The sequence below is a fragment of the Gracilinanus agilis genome, chromosome 5 (genome assembly GCF_016433145.1).
Source record: "Gracilinanus agilis isolate LMUSP501 chromosome 5, AgileGrace, whole genome shotgun sequence".
NCBI lineage: Eukaryota > Metazoa > Chordata > Mammalia > Didelphimorphia > Didelphidae > Gracilinanus > Gracilinanus agilis.
The window spans coordinates 232,481,586-232,506,487 of record NC_058134.1 but is presented as its reverse complement, the minus strand read 5'-3'; the positions used below and the strand labels follow the sequence as shown (position 1 = coordinate 232,506,487).

Sequence of the window (24,902 nt, the reverse complement as noted above, 5' to 3'; positions counted from 1 at the left end):
TCCAAGGAGAGATGACCGGGAAACCCGCGTTCCTGGTCTGTCTCGGACATACATTTGGGCGCTTAGTTCCTGCCAGGCTATCCTGGTAGAAAGAGTTTCCTCTTCTGGGAATGTTCCTGAAAGCAGGAAATCACAGACCCCGGCCTTATCCTATTTACTTAGATTATCTCGGTTGTAAAGTTCTAGGGTTGCCTGGGGGCACAGTGATGTACCCACCCTCAAACCTACGGACTGACCACCGGTGTGAGCACTCAGTTCTCCCAGGGAACTATATGACCCTGGGCAAGTCATTTAACCCCAATTGCCTACCCTTTAACCTTCTGTCTTAGAACAGATATGTATATAAGATAAGATACTTGTATCCTTTCTAAGACTGATGGTAAGAGTTGTGTGTGTGTGTTTTTTTTTAAGATACTATATAATTAAATAAATAAATGGATTTTTAGAAGATGCTATAGCATTTTCATTTATCTGAAGCCACTACTAATTCATTGTGTGACCTTGGCAAAGTCCTCTCTTAAATCTCCCCAGATCTTGTTTCCTTATATATTGGGGGCTAGGTAACTTAGTGGCCAGTGTCAGGACTTGGAGTCAGGAAGACCAGAGTTCAAATTCTATTTCACATACCAGCTGTGTGATCCTGAGCAAGTCACTTAACCTCTGTTTGCCTCACTTTCCCCCTCTACAAAATGAAACCAGTTGTAGTACCTGCCTCCTAGGGTGGTTATGAGGAACAAATGAGATACTATAGGTCAAATGCTTTAAAGCATTATAAAAAGTGTTAGCTATTACTATGTTAAATAGATGCGACTGGAATAGAATAATGGTTCTTAAACTTTTCCATACTGATAGAACCCTTCAGTTTAAGAAAAACTTTGACAGAACCCTTATAGCAAAATGCTCTACAACTATTGTTTTTAATGTCTAATGACAAACATTAAGGTTTGTTGTTTTTTTTAAGTGTTTCAGGTTTCTTTGCAGCACCGTTTGGTACTAAGCTTTGGGGTTACAAAATGAGACAAAAAACCCTAAAATATCTCTACCATCAAGGAGTTCACAGTCTATTGGGGGGGGGGGGATAAGATGTAAACAACTATGCACAAACAAGATATATTCAGTAAGAAGGCACTAAAATCAAAGGGGGAAAGGCAGCAGACGAAGGGTCACACAGCAGACAAAGTACCAGGTATAGAATTGGGAGCACCTGGGTTCAAATCCAGCCTCAGATACTTCCTAGCTGGGTGACCCTGGGCAAGTTACTTAACCCCAATTGCCTAGCCCTCAAGGCTCTTCTATCTTAGAACTGATACTAAGACAGAAGGTAAGAGTTAAAAAAGAAAAAGGGAAAAAAAATCAAGGGGGATTTAGAAAAGCTTCTAGAAGAAAATGGGATTTTAGCTGGAACTTGAAGCTTACATAGGATAGGTAACAAACTGTGGTTGTGATCCTAAGGTATAATAGGGCTGATGAGACTGCATGGTTCCTTACAGCCAGATGTAACATCAGTGTCACTAGGTTAAGGAACCGAACCAACAAGCTTTTATTTAGTGCCTACTATGTACTTGGCACTGTGCTAAGTAGGTGCTAGGGATACAAAGTCCAGGAACATTCCATTGAATTTAGAGTGTACAGAAAACAAAAAGATGTGATAAGGCTAATATAATAGTAAACTGAATTAAGAAGGACCTAGTGTTTAGCACAAATAAATGAGAATCTGGCTGGATCTATACTCTGCCTTAGTCAGAATATATTTAGAGGGAGGTGTTCAAAGCAACTTTGAGAAATTTAAGTAATCTGGTCAATGTGATGACCCAGAGGCTCAAGGATGTTACCAGTCTTCTATCAAAGTGGTAAAGAACTCAGAGAACAGAATGAGTTAAACATTTTCAGACACAGAGAATGTGGGGATTCGTTTTGCTTAACTGTGCATATTTGTTTCAAAGCTTTTGTTTTTCCTGCTTTAGGAAGAAAGGAAGGAAAGAAAGAAGGAAGGGAGGGAGGGAGGGAGGGAGGAAGGAAGAAAGGAAGGAAGGAAACAAGGAAGCAAGGAAGTTACTGAAGTATTTTTTAATATACAGAAGAAAATAAGACTAGAAAGAAGTGCAAATAAAATAACTTTGAAAGAAACATGTTGACTGTTATGGACTTAAAAACAAAAGCAAATTGTGCATAATAGAAATTCACTGTTTCATGGACACTTGTTTCTTTCTGTTCTTTTGTGTATATAGATATCATCCTTTTAGTTGATTTAGTAATTGTGGGATTTTTCTAATGGAAAAAAATAAAAATAAAGCAGAGAAGAAAAAAAGTAGCATTGGGTTCAGCTCTGGATGCCAAATTTTAGCAAAAACATTGGTAAGCTAGAGTCTATCTGGAAGACAGTGACAATAATAATAAAAGTCCTTTAGATCAGGCCATGAGTGTCAGGGAAAGGAAATGGCAAAATTTAGGCTAGAGAAGAAAAGCCTGGGGTCTTGGCTGTTTCCAAGTATTTGAAGGACTAGATTTGTTCTTTTTGGCCACAGAAGGCATGACCACAAGAAATAAGTATTAGTTGCAAAAAGGATCCTTTAGGCGCCATAGCAAGAAAAACTTGCTAATCATTATAACTATCTCAAAATAAAATGTGTTCCACTTTCCCAGAGGCATTCAAACACAGACTGGGTGAGCTTTTGTCTAAGATATGGTAGAGGGGATACTTGTTCAGAAACAGGCTAGAGTTGGCCACCTCTGAGGTTCCTTCAACCACTGAGAAATTCTGTTATTCTGGGATTCTCTAAGATAACTTCCTTGGATCCTCTAATTTCTGATTTCTATCCCTTCTGAACTTCTCTAGCACTGATCTGGAAGCTATGAAACCAACATTCTAGTCCTACCTCCTCCATTAACTCACTGCCCACAGCCTCTGGGCCTCAGTTTCTTCAACTTTACAATATGAGAATTGGACTCCATGCTTTTTTGTTTGTTTTAAATTGTTACTCTCTATCCCAGTAACAACTTTAAGACAAAAGGACAAGATCTAGGCATCAGGGTTAAGTGACTTGCATGAGGTCACACAGCTAGGAAGTATCTGAGGTCAGATTTGAACCTGATGGCTTCAATCCACTGAACTACTTAGCTGTCCTAATCCCCATTCTCTCTTAAAGGTCTCTTTTGTCTCTGATATTCCTTGATTCCGTTGTAGCCCAAGATTGGATATAATGTCAAGGAAAAAGAACTTGAGTAGAAGTAAAAAAAGCCCTGGGTTTGAATCCAACCTCTGACACATGACTCTAGGCAAATCACTGAATCTCTAGGTGCCTCCAGGCAACTCTAAAATTCTAGCTTGCAAAGAAGTGGTAGATCTGAAGGAAGCAGACCAATTGCTGAGTTCCTGCAAATTTTGAATCTTCTGTCAACTTTTTTTTTTAATAATAGGATAGGATTTTAATCCAATTCTCATTAGTGCCCAATATTCTAAAAACAAACAAAAGGGGAGAGGTGGTTTAAATGTAAAATGCTACATGACTACTATGTGTGGCCTCTAACATGCAATAATAGTGCGAAACCCAAACACTGACAATAACAAATGCATCCCAGGGGAGGAGGAAAGGGACTGATCAAATTAGACAGGCTCCTGTTCATTTGAGGGCTGAGAGAAAATTTGATCATCATAATCCTGTTGCAATAGTCATTTATAGTGTCAGGCCCTTTTTATAGTGTCTCTGGGCCTCAATTTCCTCATCTGTAAAATGAGGAGGATAGAATATCTTTTCAAGCTCTAAATCTATGATCCTTTAAGCTAGTAGACATTCTTATAAGCAAATGAATTAATTCATTTATTTATTTAAAATAGTCGAAGAAAAACTTGCTTAATTTTAAATTGTTGAGATAATTATAATTCCAAAGAACATCTAGTTCTGGGCTGAAAATTGGGAGCCTGCCTAGGGTGGGTCTAGGGATTTCCAGAGCTTTTCTAAGGCAGGCCAACCAAGTGTTCTGGGCCCCCTATGATGCACAAATTGGGAGCCAGTCCCAGTTCCCTAAAGCTCCACTGGGTGGTCTCCTGGCTCAGTCCCATGTTTGTGAAGCTGTTTTGAGGTTTTTTTTTCCAAAGTAATTTTTTCATTGATCATTGTCATTAATCCTCCCAAAGTAGGGAACCGAAATTCTGGCTTCATTTTCAAGCACAGAGGCTGACCCGAAGAAGGTGCTTAACAAATGCCCAACAGATTGGAGATGCAGTAGGTGCAGTGGAAAGAGCATTGGCTCCAGAGTTATTGGACCTAGGTTCAAATCCTGTTTCTGTCACTCATTCCCACTGTCATCTTGGGTGTATCACAACCTCTCTGGGTATGAGCCTCATCTGTTTAAAATAAAAGGGTTAGACTAGAAGGCCTCTGAAGTCCCTATCAGCTGAAATCAAATTAAAGAGGGTTTTGTTAGCTCCTTAAACACAGGAGGCTCTTCCTGTTTCATGAATTAAGTGAATTAAGAGAGAGGTGGAGGAGGAAAAGGAGATAGTAAAGGAAATAATAGAATAAATGTTCTTGGGATTTGCCATGCAAACATTTTAACTATGTTTAAGCTATGCAAAAAATTTTAACCCTTTCCTTTTGTCATAGTATCAATTCTAAGATAGAAGAGAGGTAAGAGCAATTGGGCTTAAATGAATTGCTGGTGTTTGAAGTCAAATTTGAACCCAGGACCTCCCATCTCTAGGCCTGGCTCTCAATCCACTGAGCTACCTAGCTGCCCCCACATCATTCATTTTTCCTTAATGTTATGTGACCTCTCTGAGCCCCAGTTTACTAATCTATATAATAAAGGCAATAATACTTATCCCTCTGTCCTTTATAAGCCTGTGATTTAAAAAAAAAAGTACTGGAGGAGAATCTGGGGTTCAAATATTAATCCCACATCTTTATACTTTGTAATCCTAAGTAATATATCTCATAATATCACTGGGTCTCTGTCCTCTCTTGTAGAAAAGATTGCATAATGCTGTGGAAAGAGCCCTGATCTTAGAGGCACAAGGCCTGAGTTCAAATCCCTACTCTACCATTTATTCCCATGTGACCTATCTTCCCATCCCACCTCCAATAGGATCCTTACTTTGTCTCTGATCCTGTTTCCCCATATGTCATCTGAGAAGATGAATTTGATGGCTCTCTCATAAAAAGCGGAAACTGAGGTCGACAGGTGCTGGAGAGGCAGCTCAGATGAAGGAGCAAGGCTCCTTTTCGTAAACCATGGGGGATGAAAGAATGGTTGGATCTCTTATGACCCTCCCCAAAACCACACACACACACACACACACACACACACACACACACACACACACACACACACACATTCTTACTAGCTGGGTAACTATGGGCAATCTCTGAGCATCCTCTGCAAGCTGAGGCTGGTGATATTTGCCCTTCCTATCCCCAGTGGATTCCAGTGTAGAAAATCTTTTATACCCTTAAAGCAGCACAGAAGTATGAGTTCAGAATCACCAACAAGCATAAACGTAAGACGACCTTCACCTCTTAATTGCCTTCATGTTATTTTGTCTCTAAATATAGCCCTGTGTCCTTGGAGATGGTGCGATAGATACTCCAATCACTGGCCCATGGTGGAGGATATGTTTCATCCCCGATCCCAAACCTAATTGGTCTCTCCTTCCCCTTCCTTTTTAGGAAGAAGAGTAACAGGTGTGTGACCTTTGTGGTGTTCCCGGGCTACTGCTGAGACAGGCCACTTCTCAGTTTCCCTGGGAGGGGGGCTGTTGGAGATCACTCTTCCACATATATCTTTGTGATGGTATAGGGTTGCCAGTTCTTAGTCTGGAAGATATAGGACATGGTGTCAAGTGTTTCCAGATTTTCCCTTACCCCTAACCCTAACCTCACCTCTGAAGCTGGATGTTTTTTCCCTCCAAATTATCCACCTGAAATATCACCTTTGACTCCATGGCTCCATACCTGGTTTTATACTTATCTTAGGGCCAGCTAAGTAATGTAGTACATAGAATGTTGGGCTAGGAATTGGGAAAAGCTGAGTTCAAATCCAGCTTCAGATACTTGCTAGCTGTGTGACTCTGGGCCACCGCTTCATCTCTTTTGTCTCCATTTCCCCACCTGTAAAATGGGAATGTGGCCCTAGCTTCCAGAGGTGTCATGAGGGTAAAATGAGATATTTGCCAAGCGCCTGAGATATAGTAGGTACTTAATAAATGCTTGTTCCTTTCCCCTTGTATGGAGTTCCTAACTTGTTTCCACCTTCCAAGCAGAATGTAAGCTCTTCCCTGTCAAGGGAACCACTATCCTCCAGTAAAGTGAAATACATGCAATCTAATCTAGCATAAAGTCTGTCTCTTCTCTCTTCCTTATCTTGACCATCCCAAAGTGATGTTCTCTCCCTCCTCTGAACTCAAATAGTTCAATGAATTAATTTTATAATTAGCCATACAGTCTCATGGCATCTCATTGAACTGTTATTTAAACTGGTATTAACTTTCCATCTGTTGCTTTTCCAAGCAGTCTGAAACTTTGACAGTAGAAGTATCATCTCACAATGATTTCTTTTATCTCCGGACAGTGCCCTGAAAACAGAAGAACCTCAGAAGAGTGGTATGTCGACTTGCTTTAACTGCATTTTCTTGGGAAGGTCAAAAGTAGAAAAAAGGCAATGAAATATGAAGCACCCCTGAATACATCCATCATATGTTAGCCACATGATGGGAACTCAACAGCTGTGCTTTAAGGGAAAAATGTTAACTTTCTTGCTGGTGGTATACCAACTCACCCAACCCGTTAAATTTTCTTTTTTTCCAATGGTAACATAATTCTTATATAGCCCTATCTTGAATATTTCACATTACCCTCTGAAAGAGCTTAGAAGGTATTCTATATGTTTGGAGGTGAGGGAGTTACCCTTATTATTCCCATTTTGTAGATGAAGAAATTGAGGCTGAGAGATTAAGTGATTCGTCACACAATTAGCCTCAGGATGAACTCAAGTGTTTGTGACTCCAGATCTACCGTTCCATTTACTGCACCACCTAAGGACAACTTTTCTGTGGTAGGATATGGACAAGAGATACACAGGAAGAGCGGGCATGGGTGGGGTATGATGAGTATTGCTGGAGTCAGTATTCACAGTGTGAAGCCTTTAAACCCAATGAGGATACTGTAATAGTAACAGTTCTTAGTCCCGTCTATCCCCTTCTCCACCACTGTCACAGGGGAAGGGCCGAAGGCCTATGGATATTATGTATAATATATGTATTTACAGACAGATAGAACTTTACATAAATTTGCATTATGCAAATTTGACCTTACCCAAAGAATTCTGAAAGAAATCTACATTCCCAAACATCACCTGCTAACTTTACTGTACAGTACTCTCTCTCCTTCCTTCTCTTTCTCCCTGCTAATTCCCCTTAGTTTGGCACTCCATTCCACCATGTGCGCGTGTGTTATACACACACATACACACACACAGCAGAAGACTAGAGGCACAGAGAGCAGAGAGACTGCTACAAGCCAAAATGGGGGTGGGGGGGTGGGGGGAGCGGCTTAGCTTGCTCTACCCACTTACCTGGGTATCTGTCTTCTGTCCCTCTGTACTGGGGGGCCAGAGTGACTATCCCTGGCCCTGCTTGTTCCTCCTCCTCTTCCTCTTGTTTCTGTCCCTGGTGCCCATGCTTGTTTTTAAGAATCCTTACCTTCTGTCCTATTAACAACTCTAAGACATAAGGGCAAGGGTGAAGCAGACAGGGTTAAGAGACTTGCCCAGGGTCACACAGCCAGGAAGTATCTAAGGCCAGATTTTAACCCAGGGCCTCCCAACTCCAGACCTAGACAAATTCGAATGAGGTAAAAATTGCTTTATGTAGAGGTCTCTCAAATGGCCCACTTATGCAAAGAAAGAACTGTTTGGATGTGATCACAGCAGCATGGTCTAAATTAGGGTGTAATCCAAACTCAGCATGTCCAAAATGGAGCTTATTATCTGTCTCCTCCAAACCCTCACTTCTTTCAAACTTTCCTATTTCTGCTTTAGGCATTACCATCCTCACAGTCCCCAAGACTCACAAACTTTGGTATCGTATTTGACTGTTCACTTGCACTCACCTCATGAATGTAATCTATTGGCACCTCTTGTGTTTCTACCTTCGTAGCATCTCTTGTATGTATCTCCTTTCCTACAGAAGGCACCACCGCCTTGGTCACCTGCATTATTTCGGTTGTATCCCAGTCTCCTCAGTATGTTCTCATTCCAATCCACCTCCACTCAGTGGCCAGACTTTCCAAAGGCATAGGTCTCATTATGTCATCCATTAACTCAACAAACTCTTTTGGCTCCCTATTACCTCCACAATTAAATGTAAAGTTATTATACCCTGGCCCTTCCCTTCCTTCCCAAGTCGTATATTTTACTCTTCTCCATGTACTAGATATCCCCTACAATTTAGCTACAGTGTGGCCTACTGACTGCTCCTATCATACCACAGCTGGAGAGCTTCTAACTCCTTGCCTTTGTCCTGGCTGTCCCCCTCACCTCTACCCCTTTGATTCCTAGGCCTCCTTTCAAGCCTCAGTTCAATCCTACCTTCTACTAGAGACCTTTGCCAGGGCCAGAATCTTCTCAGATTACTTTCCATCTACTCTCTTTAAAAAAAAGTTATTTACCAGTTCTTTCCCCTAAAAGAATGTGAACTCCTTGAGGGCAGGGTCTGTTTTGTGTTTTGGATCCACAACTTTTTAGCACAATGCCAGTCAGTAATCATTTAATAAATGCCTTTTGATTGAGCCCTTATTCAAAACATTGCATAGTAATCATTGTCATTGTCCATCCCAGTGATTTTCACATACTTTACATATATAGATTTTTAAAAATAACTATTACAAAATAATTACAAATTGCTAACATCTCACACAAAGATTTGGAAGCATAAGATGTCCTGGGTGGCTAGAGCATGAGACCTAGAGTGGAGAAGGTCAGGGTCCAAATCTGGCCTCAGACACTTCCTGGCTGTTTGAACCTGGGAAAAACACTTAAACTTTTTTGCCCAGCCTTTGCCCTTCTGTCTTAAGAGCTGTTACTGAGAAAAAAGGTAAGATGTCCTGGGAAGAATAAAAGGACCTAGGTGTTTTTGTGGCCCTCACTGGCAACCAATCCAGAACAATCTCTTTGTGGCAAACTTTCTGGGAATTAAAAAAAAATAAAACAAAATAAAGGAACATTGGTTTTCATTTAATAAAATAATCACATTCACATTTTTGTGTTCTCCTAGGACCTAACATGTCTCTGAATGTCCACCTCATCCTCCATGGTTCATAATTTCAAATTTCTGTTCCAGTTCATCCACAATCACTTCTGAAATGGCCAGAGATGAGGTGGCTGCTGGAGAGGGTGCGTTTCTCACATGCAGGATCCGACTTCCCAAAGCACCAACTCCTCCATCGAATACAAAGTCATCCACAAGGTTGCCCTCCCCATCCAGGGCTTGGGCTCGGACCCCAGAGGGCCCACGGGCAACATCTTCGACAGTGATCTCGGGAATAAACCTCTGTAGATCCTTGATAGTGGCTGCCAAGGAGAAGCTGCGCAGGAGCTCGGCCAGGCCAGCATTGAAGTGTCGGAAGAGCAACTTGACCAGGCCTCTGTTAAGCACTGTGTCGCACGTGTCCCTGGCATTGAAATCCAGGAAACCATAGCCCTCACGCTTGAAGGCCAGAATAGCATTGGGGCCCAGCCACACGCTGCCATCCATGCGGGGAGTGAAGTGGACCCCCAGGAAGGGTAAGCGGGGATTGGGCGTGGGGTAGATGTTGCCCCTGACCAGGTGCGCCTTCTCAGGCCGCAGCACCAGGTAGTCCCCGCGGAAGGGCACTATGCTGGGCTGGGAGCTGCACCCGCTCAGCTGGGCTACCCGGTCGGACTGCAGCCCTGCACACGTGACCACATAGCGGCTTTGGACACAGGCCCCACCTGTGCTAAGGATCTCAATGGGGGCCTGCGCCCCACTCCCAACCAGCTGGATATTGTTCACCTCGAAGCCCATGTGCAGGACGCCTCCAGCCTCACAAAAGTCCTCCGCGTAGGCCTCAGCCACGCGCTTGTAGTCCACTATGCCAGTGTGAGGAGACTCGAGGGCCAGCAGGCCGCGGCAGTATGGCTCCCGCTCCTGGATGTCGGGTGGCCCCAGCAGACGCAAGTCGGGCACTTTGTTCTGCAGGCCCCGCTCATAGAGGGCCCGCAGGCGCGGGACCTCACTGCGTTCCACAGCCACCACCAGCTTGCCACAGCGCCGGTAAGGGATGTGGCGCTCCTCACAGTAGGCGTAGAGCAGGGCGGCACCTCGCACACACAGCCTGGCCTTGAGGGAGCCGGGGGCATAGTAGAGACCACTGTGGATGACTCCACTGTTGTGGCCTGACTGATGTCGCGCCACACCAGCCTCCTTCTCCAGGACGCCCACGAGGAGGTCGGGGTGACGGAGAACCAGCAGACGGGCCACTGCCAGGCCCACGATGCCCGCACCCACCACCACCACATCATAAGCGTTGGTGTCACAGGTGCTGGAGAGGCTCCGTGGGGCTCCCAGGCCCGGGAGGGGGAGGAGCCGTGTCAACAGAGCAGCCCTAGGAGCCAGGAGGGTGAGGCCACGCAGCAGCATGGTAGCTTGAATGTGTGCAGTGGGCTGAGGCTGCTGGGAGCTTCCGGTAGGTAAAGAGGGAGGAGCAGGGAGGGGGAGGGGGAGGAGAGGAGAGGAGAATGGGAAGTAATAAGCTAAGGAAAGATTAGGAGCTAAGCTCCTCGTTAGTATAGTGGTCAGTATCCCCGCCTGTCACGCGGGAGACCGGGGTTCAATTCCCCGACGGGGAGAGTAAGACATACTTTTTTGTTACACCAAAAAAGTATTTAAATTTAACTTGGGGATAGACGTGGTTGAGCAGCGCCCTTGCAGTGTTGAAAGTCCGGGTGTTTGCCAGTACAATCCGAAGGCCGGGTGTTGGGGCCGCACTCGGGACTAGAGCACTCGGAGGAGTGGCGACTTCCTTCTATTTCTCGAGGCCACCAGGCCACCGCAATGCCCCGAACAAAGCCGGCCACCCAAGCGCGTGCCCGCGGTCGACGGGAGCGCGCGCACGCTGCCCCCCAGGTGTAGGGACGGGACGGGTACGGTAACTCCGGGAGCGCGCCGGGGCGGGGCGGGAAGCGGCGGAAGCCACCTCCCCGGCCCCCGGCGGAAAGTGGAGGGCGGGGAGCCGCCTCTCCTTCCCCCACCGCCCCGGACTGTAGTGCTGGAAGCTAGGACTGGGGCCTTGGAAATCCCAGGGTTGGGCCAAGAAAGAGCGGGAGCGGGCAACTGGTGGGCTTCGAGTCCCCGCCTCGCCAGAGGAAGAGGAAAAGGAGGAAAAGGAGGAAGAGGAGGAGGAGAGAAAGCGGGATGGTTGAGGAGGGGATGACCGACTTGCACTGAGCAGGCGCGGAGAGCAGGGCGGCGGCGAGGTTCTAAGATCCCGCGCGCGCCATAGCTCAGCAGGACCTCGTGGCGCAACGGTAGCGCGTCTGACTCCAGATCAGAAGGCTGCGTGTTCGAATCACGTCGGGGTCAAGGGCTTTTTTTTTTTTTGTTTTTTTGTTTTCTAATTTCTTTGGTTGGGGTACGAAGCATCCTTTAAGCATGTCTGCAGGCCGCGCCCCTTGGGCCAGCTCCTTGGTGGCTCCTTGTCTGCTGGAAGCCAAGGGAAGACCCGACAACGCCACTAGCCTGCAATAGGGGCCACCCCCCCAACTTTACTGGGAGGTGGGGAGGGAAGGCGCCGCCCCCTCTTCTCTCTGCCCCCCTTTCTCCGTACCATCTCTCACCGACCCATTTAACGCTACCAGTTATGGGGAATTGCCGCTGAGTACTCCCGGCTGAAACAGTGCAGATGCGGCTCAGGCTCGGGCTGGGGGGGAGGGGAGGGACTCCTTCTAGGGCAATCTAGTGCAGGACCTGGAGGACTCGAAGGGTTCATGTCTTCTGGGGTCTTCCAGTTCCTCACACACATACACTTGCAGGGAGGTGACCCAGTGAACGCGGGGAGGCCCCCCTGAATCTGGGCCTGAGCACTGCCCTAACCTGGGGGGCCGGAGAAGGGGGCAGCTCCGAGAGTTCTCTCCCCCAGGAGCCCCCGCCCCGCGGTATAAGGATGCAGAAGGTAAAGAAAACTGGTACCTTCTGGCCTTTTTGTAACCCCTGCCCACGTGGGAGCCCTGGTCCTGCGTCTCTGTCTCAACGCAGTGCAGGCTCCCCAGAACTCGAGGTTATCCTAGTTAAGTGATTGATTAATTGACCGGACCCAACCCACCACCCACAGGAGCAAAAAGTTGCCCTTCTGTGAGCTCCCTGGAGGCCCGGAAGACTTCCAGTGATCCATGGCCCGTGGGGTGCACCAAGTCAGTACAGCTTCTGGTCAGGCTATTCTCTTAAGACCTGATGGCCACCAGGGCCACCAGTTGGCAACTTCTTCCACTTGGGAGGGGTAATTCCCAGCCCTAGGGTTGTGCCAATGTGTAAACATCGCTGCTAGCCACTGGTCAGGCCAGGTAGGAGAGTGAGCCGCTACTCTCCCATTGACCCTTTTTCCTCTGCCCTGGATGACTCCAGGCCAGCCAGATAGCTCTCCATTTCACACACCACGTGGAAGGGCCTTTGGTCCCCAGCGGTCATTGATTGGCTCCTTGAATTTTTTCAAGGTGCCTCTTCAGATGCAGCAACAGATCCTGACAGATCTAGAACCCCCAAACTGGGTCTTGAGATCTTGTTCTGAAGGTGGGCCTTTTCTCCTGGTGTCTGTCCTTATTACTCTGGATCATCATTCTCCTTGTTGGCAAGGAGCAACAGCATGCCTAGAATAAGGGAAGAATACTGACTCTAGAGGGAGTTCAGCTACTGGAGGCCAGTAGGGTCCAGTGCATGCATTTTACAGACCATTGGCTCAGAGATCTGGAGCTGTCTAACCTATTCCCTTTTACAGGTAAGGAAACTGAGATCCAGAGAAGTTAAGGAACTTGCCCAAGGTTACAGAGTCAAACTCAGGTCTTCATGAAGTGCCTGGCTAGGTTAATAAAATGCTCTATTTGTCCATTTAAAGTAAACACCCTTTCCATTTATATTGCCTCTCTGGTAAGTTTGATCTTAGGTTGCCCAGAAATAAGGAAAGGAAAATATTCTCAAGAAGGGCTGTGATGGCATGGTCTGGGCTTCATGTAAATCTTTAAATGGCAGCTATAATTATGATGTCAGTCCATATATACCACATGCCAGTCACATCTATTCTAATATGGCTCCTTGCTCTAGAATGATCTGGGAGGTAAACGTTGTAAGACTTTTGGCCAACAGGGATGCCGAGTTCTTTTTAGGATCTCATCTGAAGGTTGCTTTCTTCAGGACATGTGAGACAAGAACTTTCTTGTATGAGTGATTCATGTCAAAGCACCTTGCTCATAGGCTGTACTTTCCCTAAGATGTAGCTGGCCAACACATCCCTAAGACAGAAGCTGGGCCCTAGGAAGTAACTGCATGTATAGATTATGTGCCATACACATAGGCCTCCACTTCTGCAAAGAAGAAAGAGAAGTAAATTCATCAAGGATATGTTTGGGGGACATGATTTCTTTTTTGAAAGAAATTTAATCATTTCAATAAAAATAAGTGTCTTTTTAAACAATGATTACTATGATCACTCATACTAGAAGGACAAACTCTCCTCTGTCCCCCTAACAAAAGCCCGCTCCTGGGATCAGCTATATCCACTTGCCACTGTGTAAATGGAATTAGCTCACCCTCATTCATTCTTTGGACTTTAGCCACCAGGAATAATGTCACCCCACCCAACTTAGAATTAAGTGGGGAGGGGGAGGTCTGTGACCCACATGTGATAGTAAGTGACAAATTAAAAACAAGTGACTGCCCCCTGGGCAGTCCAAAACAGTGTTGAGGCTGCCATTTGTCCATGTGAAACTGGAGGTGGACGCAGGAAGTGACGAAAGCTGCCATCTTTTAAATATGATGGCAACTTCCTGTGCCGAGCTTTTGGCACTTTGACCTTGGGGATGAAGGAGCTCAGACTGCTTCCCTTTGAATTGTCATGTGGGTAAGTTAGGCTAATTCTCTCTTCCCTTGGTGTTTCTGGAGACTAGCCTCAAGGAGGCCTCTCTTCTTAGAGGAGGCCCTGTGGCTAGAAGCCTTGTTTAATTAACCTTCCTGTCCCCTCTGCTGGGCCTCTGAAACCTCCCTCATCCCCGCTTCTGGTCCAGACCAGAGAGTTTCTCTCTCATTTTCCCTACCTTCAACCTTCTTGAGTGTAAATAAACCACCATAAAAGTCATCCTGACTTGGGTCTCTTTTATTTCAAAATCGAGTTAATTGATTTCTGGTGACCAAACCTTAAATATCTAATCTAACCATAATAATTCCTATTTTCCCCTCTTGCACCACTCACCCCTCGCCTCAGCATTAGCCCCTTTATGTTCCTTACATACTAAGTGTAAAAAATGTGTTTGTTTTCTGCAATACACAGATCTTCATTCCTTGTCAAGAACATCTGGAGCCCACAAAGCAAATACAGGATTCCTGAAGATGTGGACAAAAAGGCCTCAAAGGACTGTCTCTGCTGATAGAATTTCAGGCCTCCTGACAAGTTCAAGAGGTCTTTTTGCCTAAGGAGATCTCCACCTTACCCCTCCAGTCCCAATGTCTAGGCCACTGACAGAAAAGCTATCCTACTGGAATTTATAATTGGTCATTCACCTCTTGATCTGTTCATCTGAACTACTTTTTCCTTTCAAAGAAAAGACATCAGAACTAAGGTTTGGTGAAAAAGCATTTAATTCACTGAATTATTACAGCAACCAAGAAACTTACCCTGGAAAAAAAGACTTGGAGAAAGACCACCTCCCTCTCTTCTTTGCAGAGGTTCAGGGGACCAGGGGTGTGGAAAACTGTTCCTGCTGTCCAGACCAATTAATGTATTGGTGGTTTTTTTCATCTTGCTTTTCCTAGTCTTTGTTTCAAGGGTTGACAGATAAGGAAGCAAGAAGTAGAAGAATATATACAGAAATGAAGGTGCTATAAAAATGAAAGATACTAATATGGTTTGTGTTTTTAGAGTAAATGGCATGATTTGAAAGATATACATATCTATCTACATATATGCTATCACAACCTTTCCTGAGAATATATTCCTTATTTCTATACAGTCTAAGATCAAACTTACGAGAGAGGCATAACGTAAATGGAAAGAGTACTTAGTATATATAGTTGTTAAAAGAGAGGAGAAGAGAAAGGGCATTCAAAAGAAATGCATTATTTATAGATCTGGAAAGTGGACAAATTGTGCTTTGAAAAAAATGAGAAAATTATGAGGAAGAATATGAAGAATCCATAGCAAAATTATTTCTTCAGAGGAAGCGAATATAAGGAACCATGTTTGAAGTCAGCTATCTTCAGAAGTAAAATTACTCTCTACATAATACATTTTGCAGCATATATTATTCCATTAAACTAATTTAATCAACTAAAATACATTTCAAAACCTTTTTGGCAATTGGACTAATTTTTGTTTTCAAAATAACAAAAAACTTCATTATGATATAAATATTCTTTCCAGAACATTCCATTTTGGATGACTTCTAAAGCATTTTCTTGGCTAAAGAAATTTGTGAAATGTATGGTTTGTAAAGCAAAACACTTGTATGGTGCCAAAATATTGATACTCTCCAAATGAAGAGTGATGAGGACAGCCTTCTGCTTTAAGGATATTACTTTGGCAACTTTGTGGAACATGCATAGTGGGATTGGAAGACTAGAGGCCAGGAGACCAATTAGGAAGCTACTTGAAGAGTCTAGAACAGGATTAAAGGTGTGCACAAGTGGTACTTGTATGAGTGGGGAGAAAGGACATAGATGTCAAAATCAACAAGAATTTACAATTGATTTGATATAAACATTATGTAATAGTTAATCACATGACTAATACGCAGGGCATCCTCAAAGTCTTAGTATATATAGATCTAAACTACAAATGCCTAAGCCATAGATAAAATGTGCTTGTTAAAAGCTATTAAAACTTAAAACTGCACTAAGACTTTGAGGACACCCTGGCTATTAAATGGATAATAAAGCCATTTTCCGCTTGTATCTCCAGAGCTTAGCATGACACTTTGCTCAGGGTAAGGGCTTAATAAATGACTGTGCCCATTTCATTTGTTCATTCCTATGGAGTATAAGAGAAAGCGAAAAGTCAAGGATGATTCCAAACTTGTGAAACCAAGAATCAGGAAGAATGTTGAAGCTTTACATAATCTGGGGATTTATGAAGAAGGGTGTGCTTTGGGATAATGATAATGAAAGATGCCTTTCTCAACTGGGATGCCTGGTTGGAAATATCCAAGAGGCAGATGGAAGACCTCAGGAGAAAAAGAAGATAGGCTTGGATAGGCCAAATCTAGCCCTTGCACAGAGACCATAATCGAACTGATGAGATCATTGAGAGAGAAGAAAGAAAAGAAAGGTCTAGGACAGAGCCTTGGAAGTAAGGGTAGATTGGTAATGAGAAAGAACCAGAGAAGTGGAAGAGAGATGGACAGAGCAGAGTACATCCCCAAAGAAAAGCTGGTCCACAATGTCGAAAGCTGCCTTAATCAAGAATGAGGATCATGGAAGGCTGTCAAATGTAGCAATTATGAAGTTATTGGTAGCTTTAGAGAGGGCAGCTTCAGCTGAGTGATGAGATCAAAAGGCAAACTGCAAGGGTTTGAGAAGAGGAGAAAAGAAAATGGAGATGAAGAAGAATGCTTTTCCCATAAGTACATTTAAAAAAGAGAGATTTAGGGATGTCCTGGAGCCAGTAGAAACTTGGGGCTAGTGGATTGTTAAATTTTAAGTGTGGACATTTATGCCTCAAAAATGAGAAAACTCGATCTGTTGTTCTGTTGATTGAGATGCAAGAAAAAGATGGAGAAAATGTGAATACATATTAAGTTTAAAATTCTGTTCTATCCCCCACTCTGCCCCATATTTACCAGGACACAGCTCAAGAGAATGGTAGAATCGTGTTGAAAATTGTCTTTTCTGTTTGTTTTTTAAGGTTTGGGGTTAGCCATGCATGTTTGGGTGCTGGGAGGATGGAGCATAGAGTGTGTAAATAGAATTAGCTCAAGCCCATTCATAGTTAAAACTAGCCACCAGAGATAAAGTCATCCCCATTTCCCTTAGTGGAAAGGGGAGATGAGTTACCCACACGTGACAATAAGTAACAAATCAAGAAAGAGCAGTCCCAAACAGTGTTGAGGCTGCCATTTGTCCTCTTGAATTAGAGGTGGACCTGCAGGAAGTGACGAAAGATGCTTTCTCTTCAATTATGTTGGTTACTTCTTGTTGGGGCTGTTCCTGCTTTGAACTTGGTGCTGAAGGATCTGGGCTGAGACCTCAGGCAGCTTCCACTCTGAATTGTGGGTAAATTAGGCTGATCCTACCTTGGCATTTCCAGACTCTCTACCTTAAGTAGGCTTCTTCCTCCCTAATTGCTAAGGGCTTGTAGCCTAGCTTAATTAGCCTTTCAATCCTCTCTCCTCCCAGGCCTTAGGCCCGGGGCTAGCCTCTCCCTCTCACTATTTCCCTACCTTCTACCTTCCTAATTGTAAATAAACTACCTTAAACCTGATCCTGACTTGGGTCTATTTTAATTATGGAATCAATCTGAATTATTGATTCCTGGCGGCCACACCTTAAATATATATATCTATACAAATCTAAATTATCCAATTATTACAAGTGGTAGGGAAAGATGGAAAATTAGAGAAAAAAGAGGCAGATTGGGGCGGGGGGGCGGGCAGTCCTCCAGAAGAGACAGGAGGAGATGGCACAAAGAGTACAAATAGTAGAACCGTCATTGCCAAAACTGGGATAATTAGCAGAATATATATTACCATGCAGACAAGCTGGTATGAATACTTACTAGCAATTACCAAAGGCTCTGGATTACTAGGGAATAGTCAGATAGAAGTTAAAGATAAAAGAATTCCCATGACCTAATTTTCTGACCTAAGAATTGGGGCCCTTAGGCTCATAACAGATCATCTCTTGAAAAACCTGCACTTCGTTTTCTTGGAATTAATTTTTCTCTAGAAAATCTAGGGACTGTGGTCACCACAGCCATCTATAGTGGAGCAAATATAGAATTCTACTATAGATAAATGCGCTCATGAAATCTGAAAGGTTGGAAATGAGGCACCTCAGACCAGGAGGGAAGGGAAGTCCAAAGCATAACAGTCTAGAATGGAATTCCTGCTATTGCCCTACCCAGCTGCAGCATCCATGCCAGAGGGGAAATGAATCTCCATAAGCCCGAGGCTGGGGGTAGTAGCTCTGAGACCAGCCCAAGATTCTCACCCAAGGGTCTGGCTGTGTCCTTGCAGGATCCGTAGTAAGCTCACTGCCTATACGAGTAGCAGGAGAACCCTATGTTGCCAGGCAAAATGGGGAGGGTCTCCAGAAGACTGAGGAGGGGATTATGGGTTGTCAACAAGCCTACAATTTACATGTGGGCTTATTAGCACAATCAGCCTAAGGGCTGAAGCTCATTTTGTTGCCTTTCCCAGTCTATTTGCATTTAAATGTTTATCTCTAATTGTGCAATGAAAAACGTTTTATGTGAAAATACATTTGAAGCCTACAGAAGATACTGAGGAAAAGTGGCTGGAGGTTTGGGAGAGACATTTTCTTTGACCTTAAAACCATACACAAAGCTTTCCAGTTTGGAGACTGAAATCCCACCTCATATCTTTTTGATCCTGAATAAGTTTCTTCTCTTTTAGCCTCACTTTCCTCATCTGTAAAATTAGAATAATATCCCCTACCTCCCAAGGTTGTTATGAGAATCATATGAAATAATGTATACAAATAGCCTTGCAAGCTTGAAGAGTTCTATAAATGTGACCTTAGGTGATAGTGATGACAATAGTGATTAGGAATGGCCTTGAAAGGTCATGTGTTTTTATTGTTTGGTTGTTTTATTTTTAATGATTAACTTTTATTTTCAATTAACCAATATTTATCTTTTCTTCCTCCCATTACCTATCCCATTGAAAAAAGAAAAATATGTAATATTTATTACATGTTACATTTGTAAAGTAATAAATATGCATATTCAGGTAAAACAATTTCTTATTTTAGTCATATCTAAAAATTAATGCCTTACCACTGTATCTTGAATCTATGATCTCTCTGGAATTATGGTTGGTCATTGCCTTAATCAAGAGTTCTACAGTCTCAAAGTTGCTTTTTTTTCCCCTCCCTTTCTATCCTAGTAAGAACTTTAAGACAAAAGGGCAAGGCAAATGTGTGACTTGTTAGGAGGTCACACAGCTAGGAAGTGCTTGAGGTCACATTTGAATAGAGGCCCTCCTGACTCCAGGCCTGCTTCTCTATCCACTGAGCCACCTAGGCGCCCCAAAGAGTTTTTCTCTATAATGTCATTATTGTATAAATTGTTCTCCTTTAGCAGAACCAGAAGAACATTGTACACAGAGACAGATACACTGTGGTAAAATCGAATGTAATGGACTTCTCTACTAGCAGCAACACAATGACTCAGGACAATTTGGAGGGATTTGTGGAAAAGATGCTACCCACATTCAGAGGAAGAACTGCAGGAGAGGAAACACAGAAGAAAAACAACTGCTTGAACACATGGGTTGAGGCGGATATGGTTGGGGATGTAGACCCGAAAGGACCACACCAATGCAACTATCAATAATATGGAAATAAGTCTTGATAGATGTTAAAAACCAGTGGAAATGCCTGTCGGCTATGGGGGGGTGAAGGGGAAAGTAAGAACATGAATCATGCAACCATGGAAAATTTCTCTAAAAATAAATAAACAAATAAATAGATAAGTTGTTCTTTGTCTATTCACTTCACTCTACATCAGTTCACATAAGTCTTTCCAGATTTCTTTGAAACTCCATTTCTTATGTCATAATATTTCTTAAATTCTTATGCCCCTGTCCTTTGATCCAGCAATAACATACTAGGTTTGTATCCCAGAGATTAAAAAAAAAAGGGAAAGGTTCTATTTACAAAAATATTTATAGCTGCACTTTTTTGTGTTGACAAAAAATTGTAAAATGTCCCTTCATTGGAGAATGGCTGAACAAATTGTGGTATGTGATGGTGATGGTAAATACCCTTATGCTGTAAGGAATGATGAACAGGATAATTTCAGAAAGACCTACATGAACCAATGCAGAGGGAAATAAGCAGAACCAGGAGAACATTCTACACAGTAACTGAAACATTATGGGATGATCAAATATAACTGACTTTACTAGTAAAAGCAATGCAATGATCCAGGACAATTCTGAGGGACTTATGAGAAAGAACGCCATCCATACCTAGAGAAGGAAATGTGGGAGTAGAAATCCAGAAGAAAACATGATTTATCACTTGTTTATATGTGTATATGATTTGGGGTTTTAGTTTTAAAAGATTACTCTATTACAAAAATAAATAATATAGAAATAGGACTTCAGTGATGTTACATGTGTAACACCTTGAAATTGCTTGCCAACTCCAGGAGAGGGGAGGGAAGAGAGGAGGGAGACAACAAGAATCATGTAACCATGGAAAAAATGTTTTAAAGTATTGAAAAAAAATTCTTATGCCCTGATTTGTTCTATAATTTCCCAATTAATGGGACCTCCTTATTTTCCAGTTCTTTGCCACCACAGAAAGAGCTGCTATAATTATTTTTGTATATAAAGAGTTTTTCCCTCTTTTAAAAAAATCTCTTTGGGGTATATGCCTATATATACCTATATGCCCAGTGTGGAAAGGGATATATGCAGTTTATTGGCTTTGCATATTCAATTCCAAATTGCTTTCCCTAATAGAATTGATTTATAACTGCCAACAGTGCATTAGTATTCCTGTTTCCCCATAGCTCCTCCAACATATCATTTTCTGTCATGATCATCTGTCAGTCTTATGGTTCTGAAATGAATTCTCAAAAAAAAGTTTCCTTAATCTGCATTTTGCTTAATCATTAGCAATTTGGAGCATTTTTTAATCTGGTTTTTTTGGTAAGGTGAATGGCTCGTGTTCTTTTCCATTTGAATCAGTTCAGTGGCTTAAAATTGCATCTAGACTTTGGGTACACGGCATATCTTGCATAGGAGATCTTTGTCAGAGAAGCTTGTTGCTGTATGTCTAAAGAATCCAGTGAAATTTTGCCTAAGAAAGGAAGTTATAAGTGAAGTTATCACATTTCTAAAGGCCATGAACAAGAGGCAGACAAGGATAGATAACAGATGATAAATGCAGAAGAATGTCATAATGAATTTTTTTTTTAACCCTCACCTTCCATATTAGAATCAATACTATGTATTGGTTTCAAGGCAGAAGAGTGGTAAGGGTGGGCAATGGGGGTCAAGTGACTTGCCCAGGGTCACACAGCTGGGAAGTGTCTGCAGCCAGATTTGAACCTAGGACCTCCCGTCTCTAGGCCTGGTTCTCAATACACTGAGCTACCCACCTGCCCCCATAGTGAATTTTTTATAAATGTGAAGGACATGAAAAGGGCTTCTGAAATGAGATTTAAGGACAAGATTTAAGAAGAGAGGATCCTTGTTTAACACAGCCAGAAAGATGATGAACCTGTCGGCCAAGGGAGAAGTCCTAGGTTCGTCTTTTGCTTCTCTTTTTTCCACCAAGGAGAATGATCTTCAGACTCCAAATTATAGAACAAAAATAGATTAGCAGGACGCTAGAAGACAAAAAAGGATTTAACCAGCTTTAATAAGTTCAGCTTCCCTGGTCTAGAAGAAGTGCCTGGCCCATAGTAGGAGCTTCATAAAAATTTACTGACTACCTCCCAAGGCACTAGAAGGATCTGTAGATACTGTTACTATACTAAGACTTTTGGTGCTCGAGAAGAGCAGAGGTTGATTTGAGACCAGAGACAAGCAAATATCACATTTTTTTAAAATGAGAAATATTTCAAAATACTGAACAGGCTAATGAGCTTGGCATGTTCCTGGCAGAATTTCTAAATATATTATTAAATGTGTATGCAATAAGAAAGAACCAAAGTGATCATGAATGAATGGATGGAAAAGCACTAAGTGCTGCTTATAATGACAGCAAGGTGGACGGGGAGTCAGAAAAACCTGAATTAGACTCCTGTCTCAGACACTCCCTTTGAAACCCTGGCCATGTCATTTAACCTCTCCCCTATGGGAGTAATCATAGCCCCCCACTCACAGCGTTGTTGGGAGGCTCCAACCACACAGATAAGCCATTATTAAGCACCTGGCACGTGTATGTCAGTCACTGTGCTAAGTGGAAATACATAGACAAGCAAGCAAGGCAGTTGTTACCCTCAAAGAGGTTACAGTCTTTTTATTTTATTTTATTTAAACCCTTAACTTCTATGTATTGGCACATAGGTGGAAGAGTGGGAAGGGTGGGCAATGGGGGTCAAGTGACTTGCCCAGGGTCACACAGCTGGGAAGTGTCTGAGGCTGGATTTGAACCTAGGACCTCCCGTCTCTAGGCCTGACTCTCAATCCACTGAGCTACCCAACTGCCCCCAAGAGGTTACATTCTAATGGGAGAGGACAACACATTAAGAAGTCTGGAAAATAGGAATGCAAAGGGGAAAGGAGTAATGAGAGAGATATATGTGTAAAGAAATCCCTTTTCAAGCCAAAAAGCTGTATAAATAGGGGCAGCTAGGTGGCACAATGGATAGAGCAGCAGGTCTATAGTCAGGAGGACTCTGGGTTCAAATGTGACCTAGACACTGACCCTGGGCAAGTGACTTAACCCCCATTGCCTAGCCCTAACCTTTCGGTCTTAGAGTTATTACTAGGATAGAAAGTAAGGGTTAAAAAAAAACATATAAATGCTAGCTATTATTATATACTAAGCTCCAAGGATGCAAGTAATAAAAATGAGACAGTCCTAACTCTCTAGGAGCTTAATTGGAAATTTCTGGGAAAACTGGAAAGCAGATTGGTAGAAACTAGATGTAAACCATTATACCATTTACCAAGGAAAAGTGAAAATGGATACATGACCTAGCCATAAGGGGAGATAGCATAAGTAAATTAGAAGAGTATGGAGCATATTAGTTATCAGACGTGTGGACAGGAAAAGAATGTATGAATAAATTAGAGAAAAATAGCATTGTGGGATATAAAATGGATAATTTTGATTACATTGAATTTAAAAGGTTTTATACAAATAAAATTGATAGAACCAAGATTAGAAAGAAAGCAAAAAATTGGAGGGAAATTTCTGTAGATAGTTTTCTGAGATAAAAGCACGAGTTGTTTCTCAATTGATAAATGGCTAAAGAATATAGATAGGCATTTTTGGAAGAAGAAAGCAAAGCTATATTGTAGTCACACACAAAAAAAGCCCCAGATTGTTACTGACTAGAGGAATACAAATTAAAGCAATTAAGAAGGGGCAGCTAGTTAGCAGAGTAGATAAATCAACAGGATTTGGATGACCTGTTGAGTTGAGAGGACCTGGATTCAAATCTGACCTCAGACACTTCTTAGCTGTGTGACCCTGGACAAGTCACTTAGTCCCCAATTGCCCAGCCTTTACTCCTCTTCTGTCTTGGAATCAATTAGCAATACTTAGTATTGATTCTAAGAAGGTTAAGGGTTAAAAAAAAAAAAAAGCAACTCAGAGGTACCATCTCACACCTATCAGATTGGTTAAAATGTTAGAAGTAGGAACTTAATTAGGAGAAAAAGTAGAACTGGCCAAGAGTTCCCCGGGGTCTGGAGGGGAGAGGCAAGTCTAGTGGCTTCTGAGTGGTGACCATGGTGATGTCAGGGAGCATCATTTCATTTAGAACAAGTTATTAATTAACAAGAATTTAATGTCTGTTGGATGCCAGGTGTTGTGCTCGGCTAAACTGGAACTATAAAGACAGAAACGAAGGCGTTTACATTCCATTGATGAAGTTTAGGAAAGGCAGTCCAGCGCAAGAGACAGCATGTTGGACTTGGCATCACAAAGACCTGGGTTCAGATTCTGCCTCTGTCACTTCTAAATGGCTGTGCGGTGTGCCATGTGCTGCTAAGAAGAAGCTCTATTCCTTTTTATCCCTGTTTTTATTTTCTCCAGATATCTATTAAAACTAACTTTTCTAAAGATAAAAAAATAAAATAAATGGCTGTTTGATCAGGGGGAAATAGCTGACTATTCTCGGCTTTGATTTCCTCACCTCTAACTTGGTGGTGATAACAGCTGACATTCATGCATTCTACAAGGGTGTTGCAGTCTCAGGTCAGAATATTAGTACTGTATAAGAGCTTTGCAAATCTCTTCTAGCCCGCAGCGATTATCTCTCTTTCAATGCAATTACTAAATTAGTGGAGCAGTAAATTTTGGAAAGACATCTGCCAATCTCTCACAATATCCTGGTAGGACAGTTTGGGGAGATGTTGCCTTGATGGTGGCATAGTTAGGTGAATTCAGAGGCAGTTTATTATCTGGAACCAGTGTTCAGTGATGGGTCACTGTCATGGAACTCTCTCCATCTTTGGGTCTATTCTAGGCATTTTTTTCTCACTAACTAGGAAAGTAGGAGGACCTGTTAACTCAAAGTAAGACAAATATGATCCTTCAACTGGCTTTAGAACACGTCCATCATTTCTGCTCTAAAAATAAACTGAAAACGAAAAAGTTTTGTCACTTTTACTAAGACCACAACCAAAAACAGGTTTAAAAACAATAAGAGAACTATGACTGGTCGGGGCAGGATGAGACTTGAGGAGGCAAAAGCCAGAGAGAGACGGTAAAAGATATTTAAGGTCATGTGGGTTGTGGGAAAGCTAGGCCTGGCCCACAT

General features: G+C 42.7%; 1 protein-coding gene and 2 non-coding genes across 3 annotated transcripts; 2 read left to right on the top strand and 1 right to left on the bottom strand.

Moving 5' to 3' along the window:
* Positions 1-8,750: 8,750 nt before the first annotated feature.
* On the bottom strand, positions 8,751-10,654 carry L2HGDH (L-2-hydroxyglutarate dehydrogenase). The gene has a single exon (XM_044678221.1). It carries the CDS (start codon positions 10,652-10,654, stop codon positions 9,296-9,298), a length of 1,359 nt encoding a protein of 452 aa, XP_044534156.1. The 3' UTR covers positions 8,751-9,295.
* A 137-nt stretch (positions 10,655-10,791) lies between these two features.
* On the top strand, positions 10,792-10,863 carry TRNAD-GUC. The gene has a single exon. It is a non-coding gene; the product is annotated as a tRNA-Asp (tRNA).
* A 661-nt stretch (positions 10,864-11,524) lies between these two features.
* TRNAW-CCA lies at positions 11,525-11,596 on the top strand. Its single transcript has one exon. It is a non-coding gene; the product is annotated as a tRNA-Trp (tRNA).
* Positions 11,597-24,902: the final 13,306 nt, after the last annotated feature.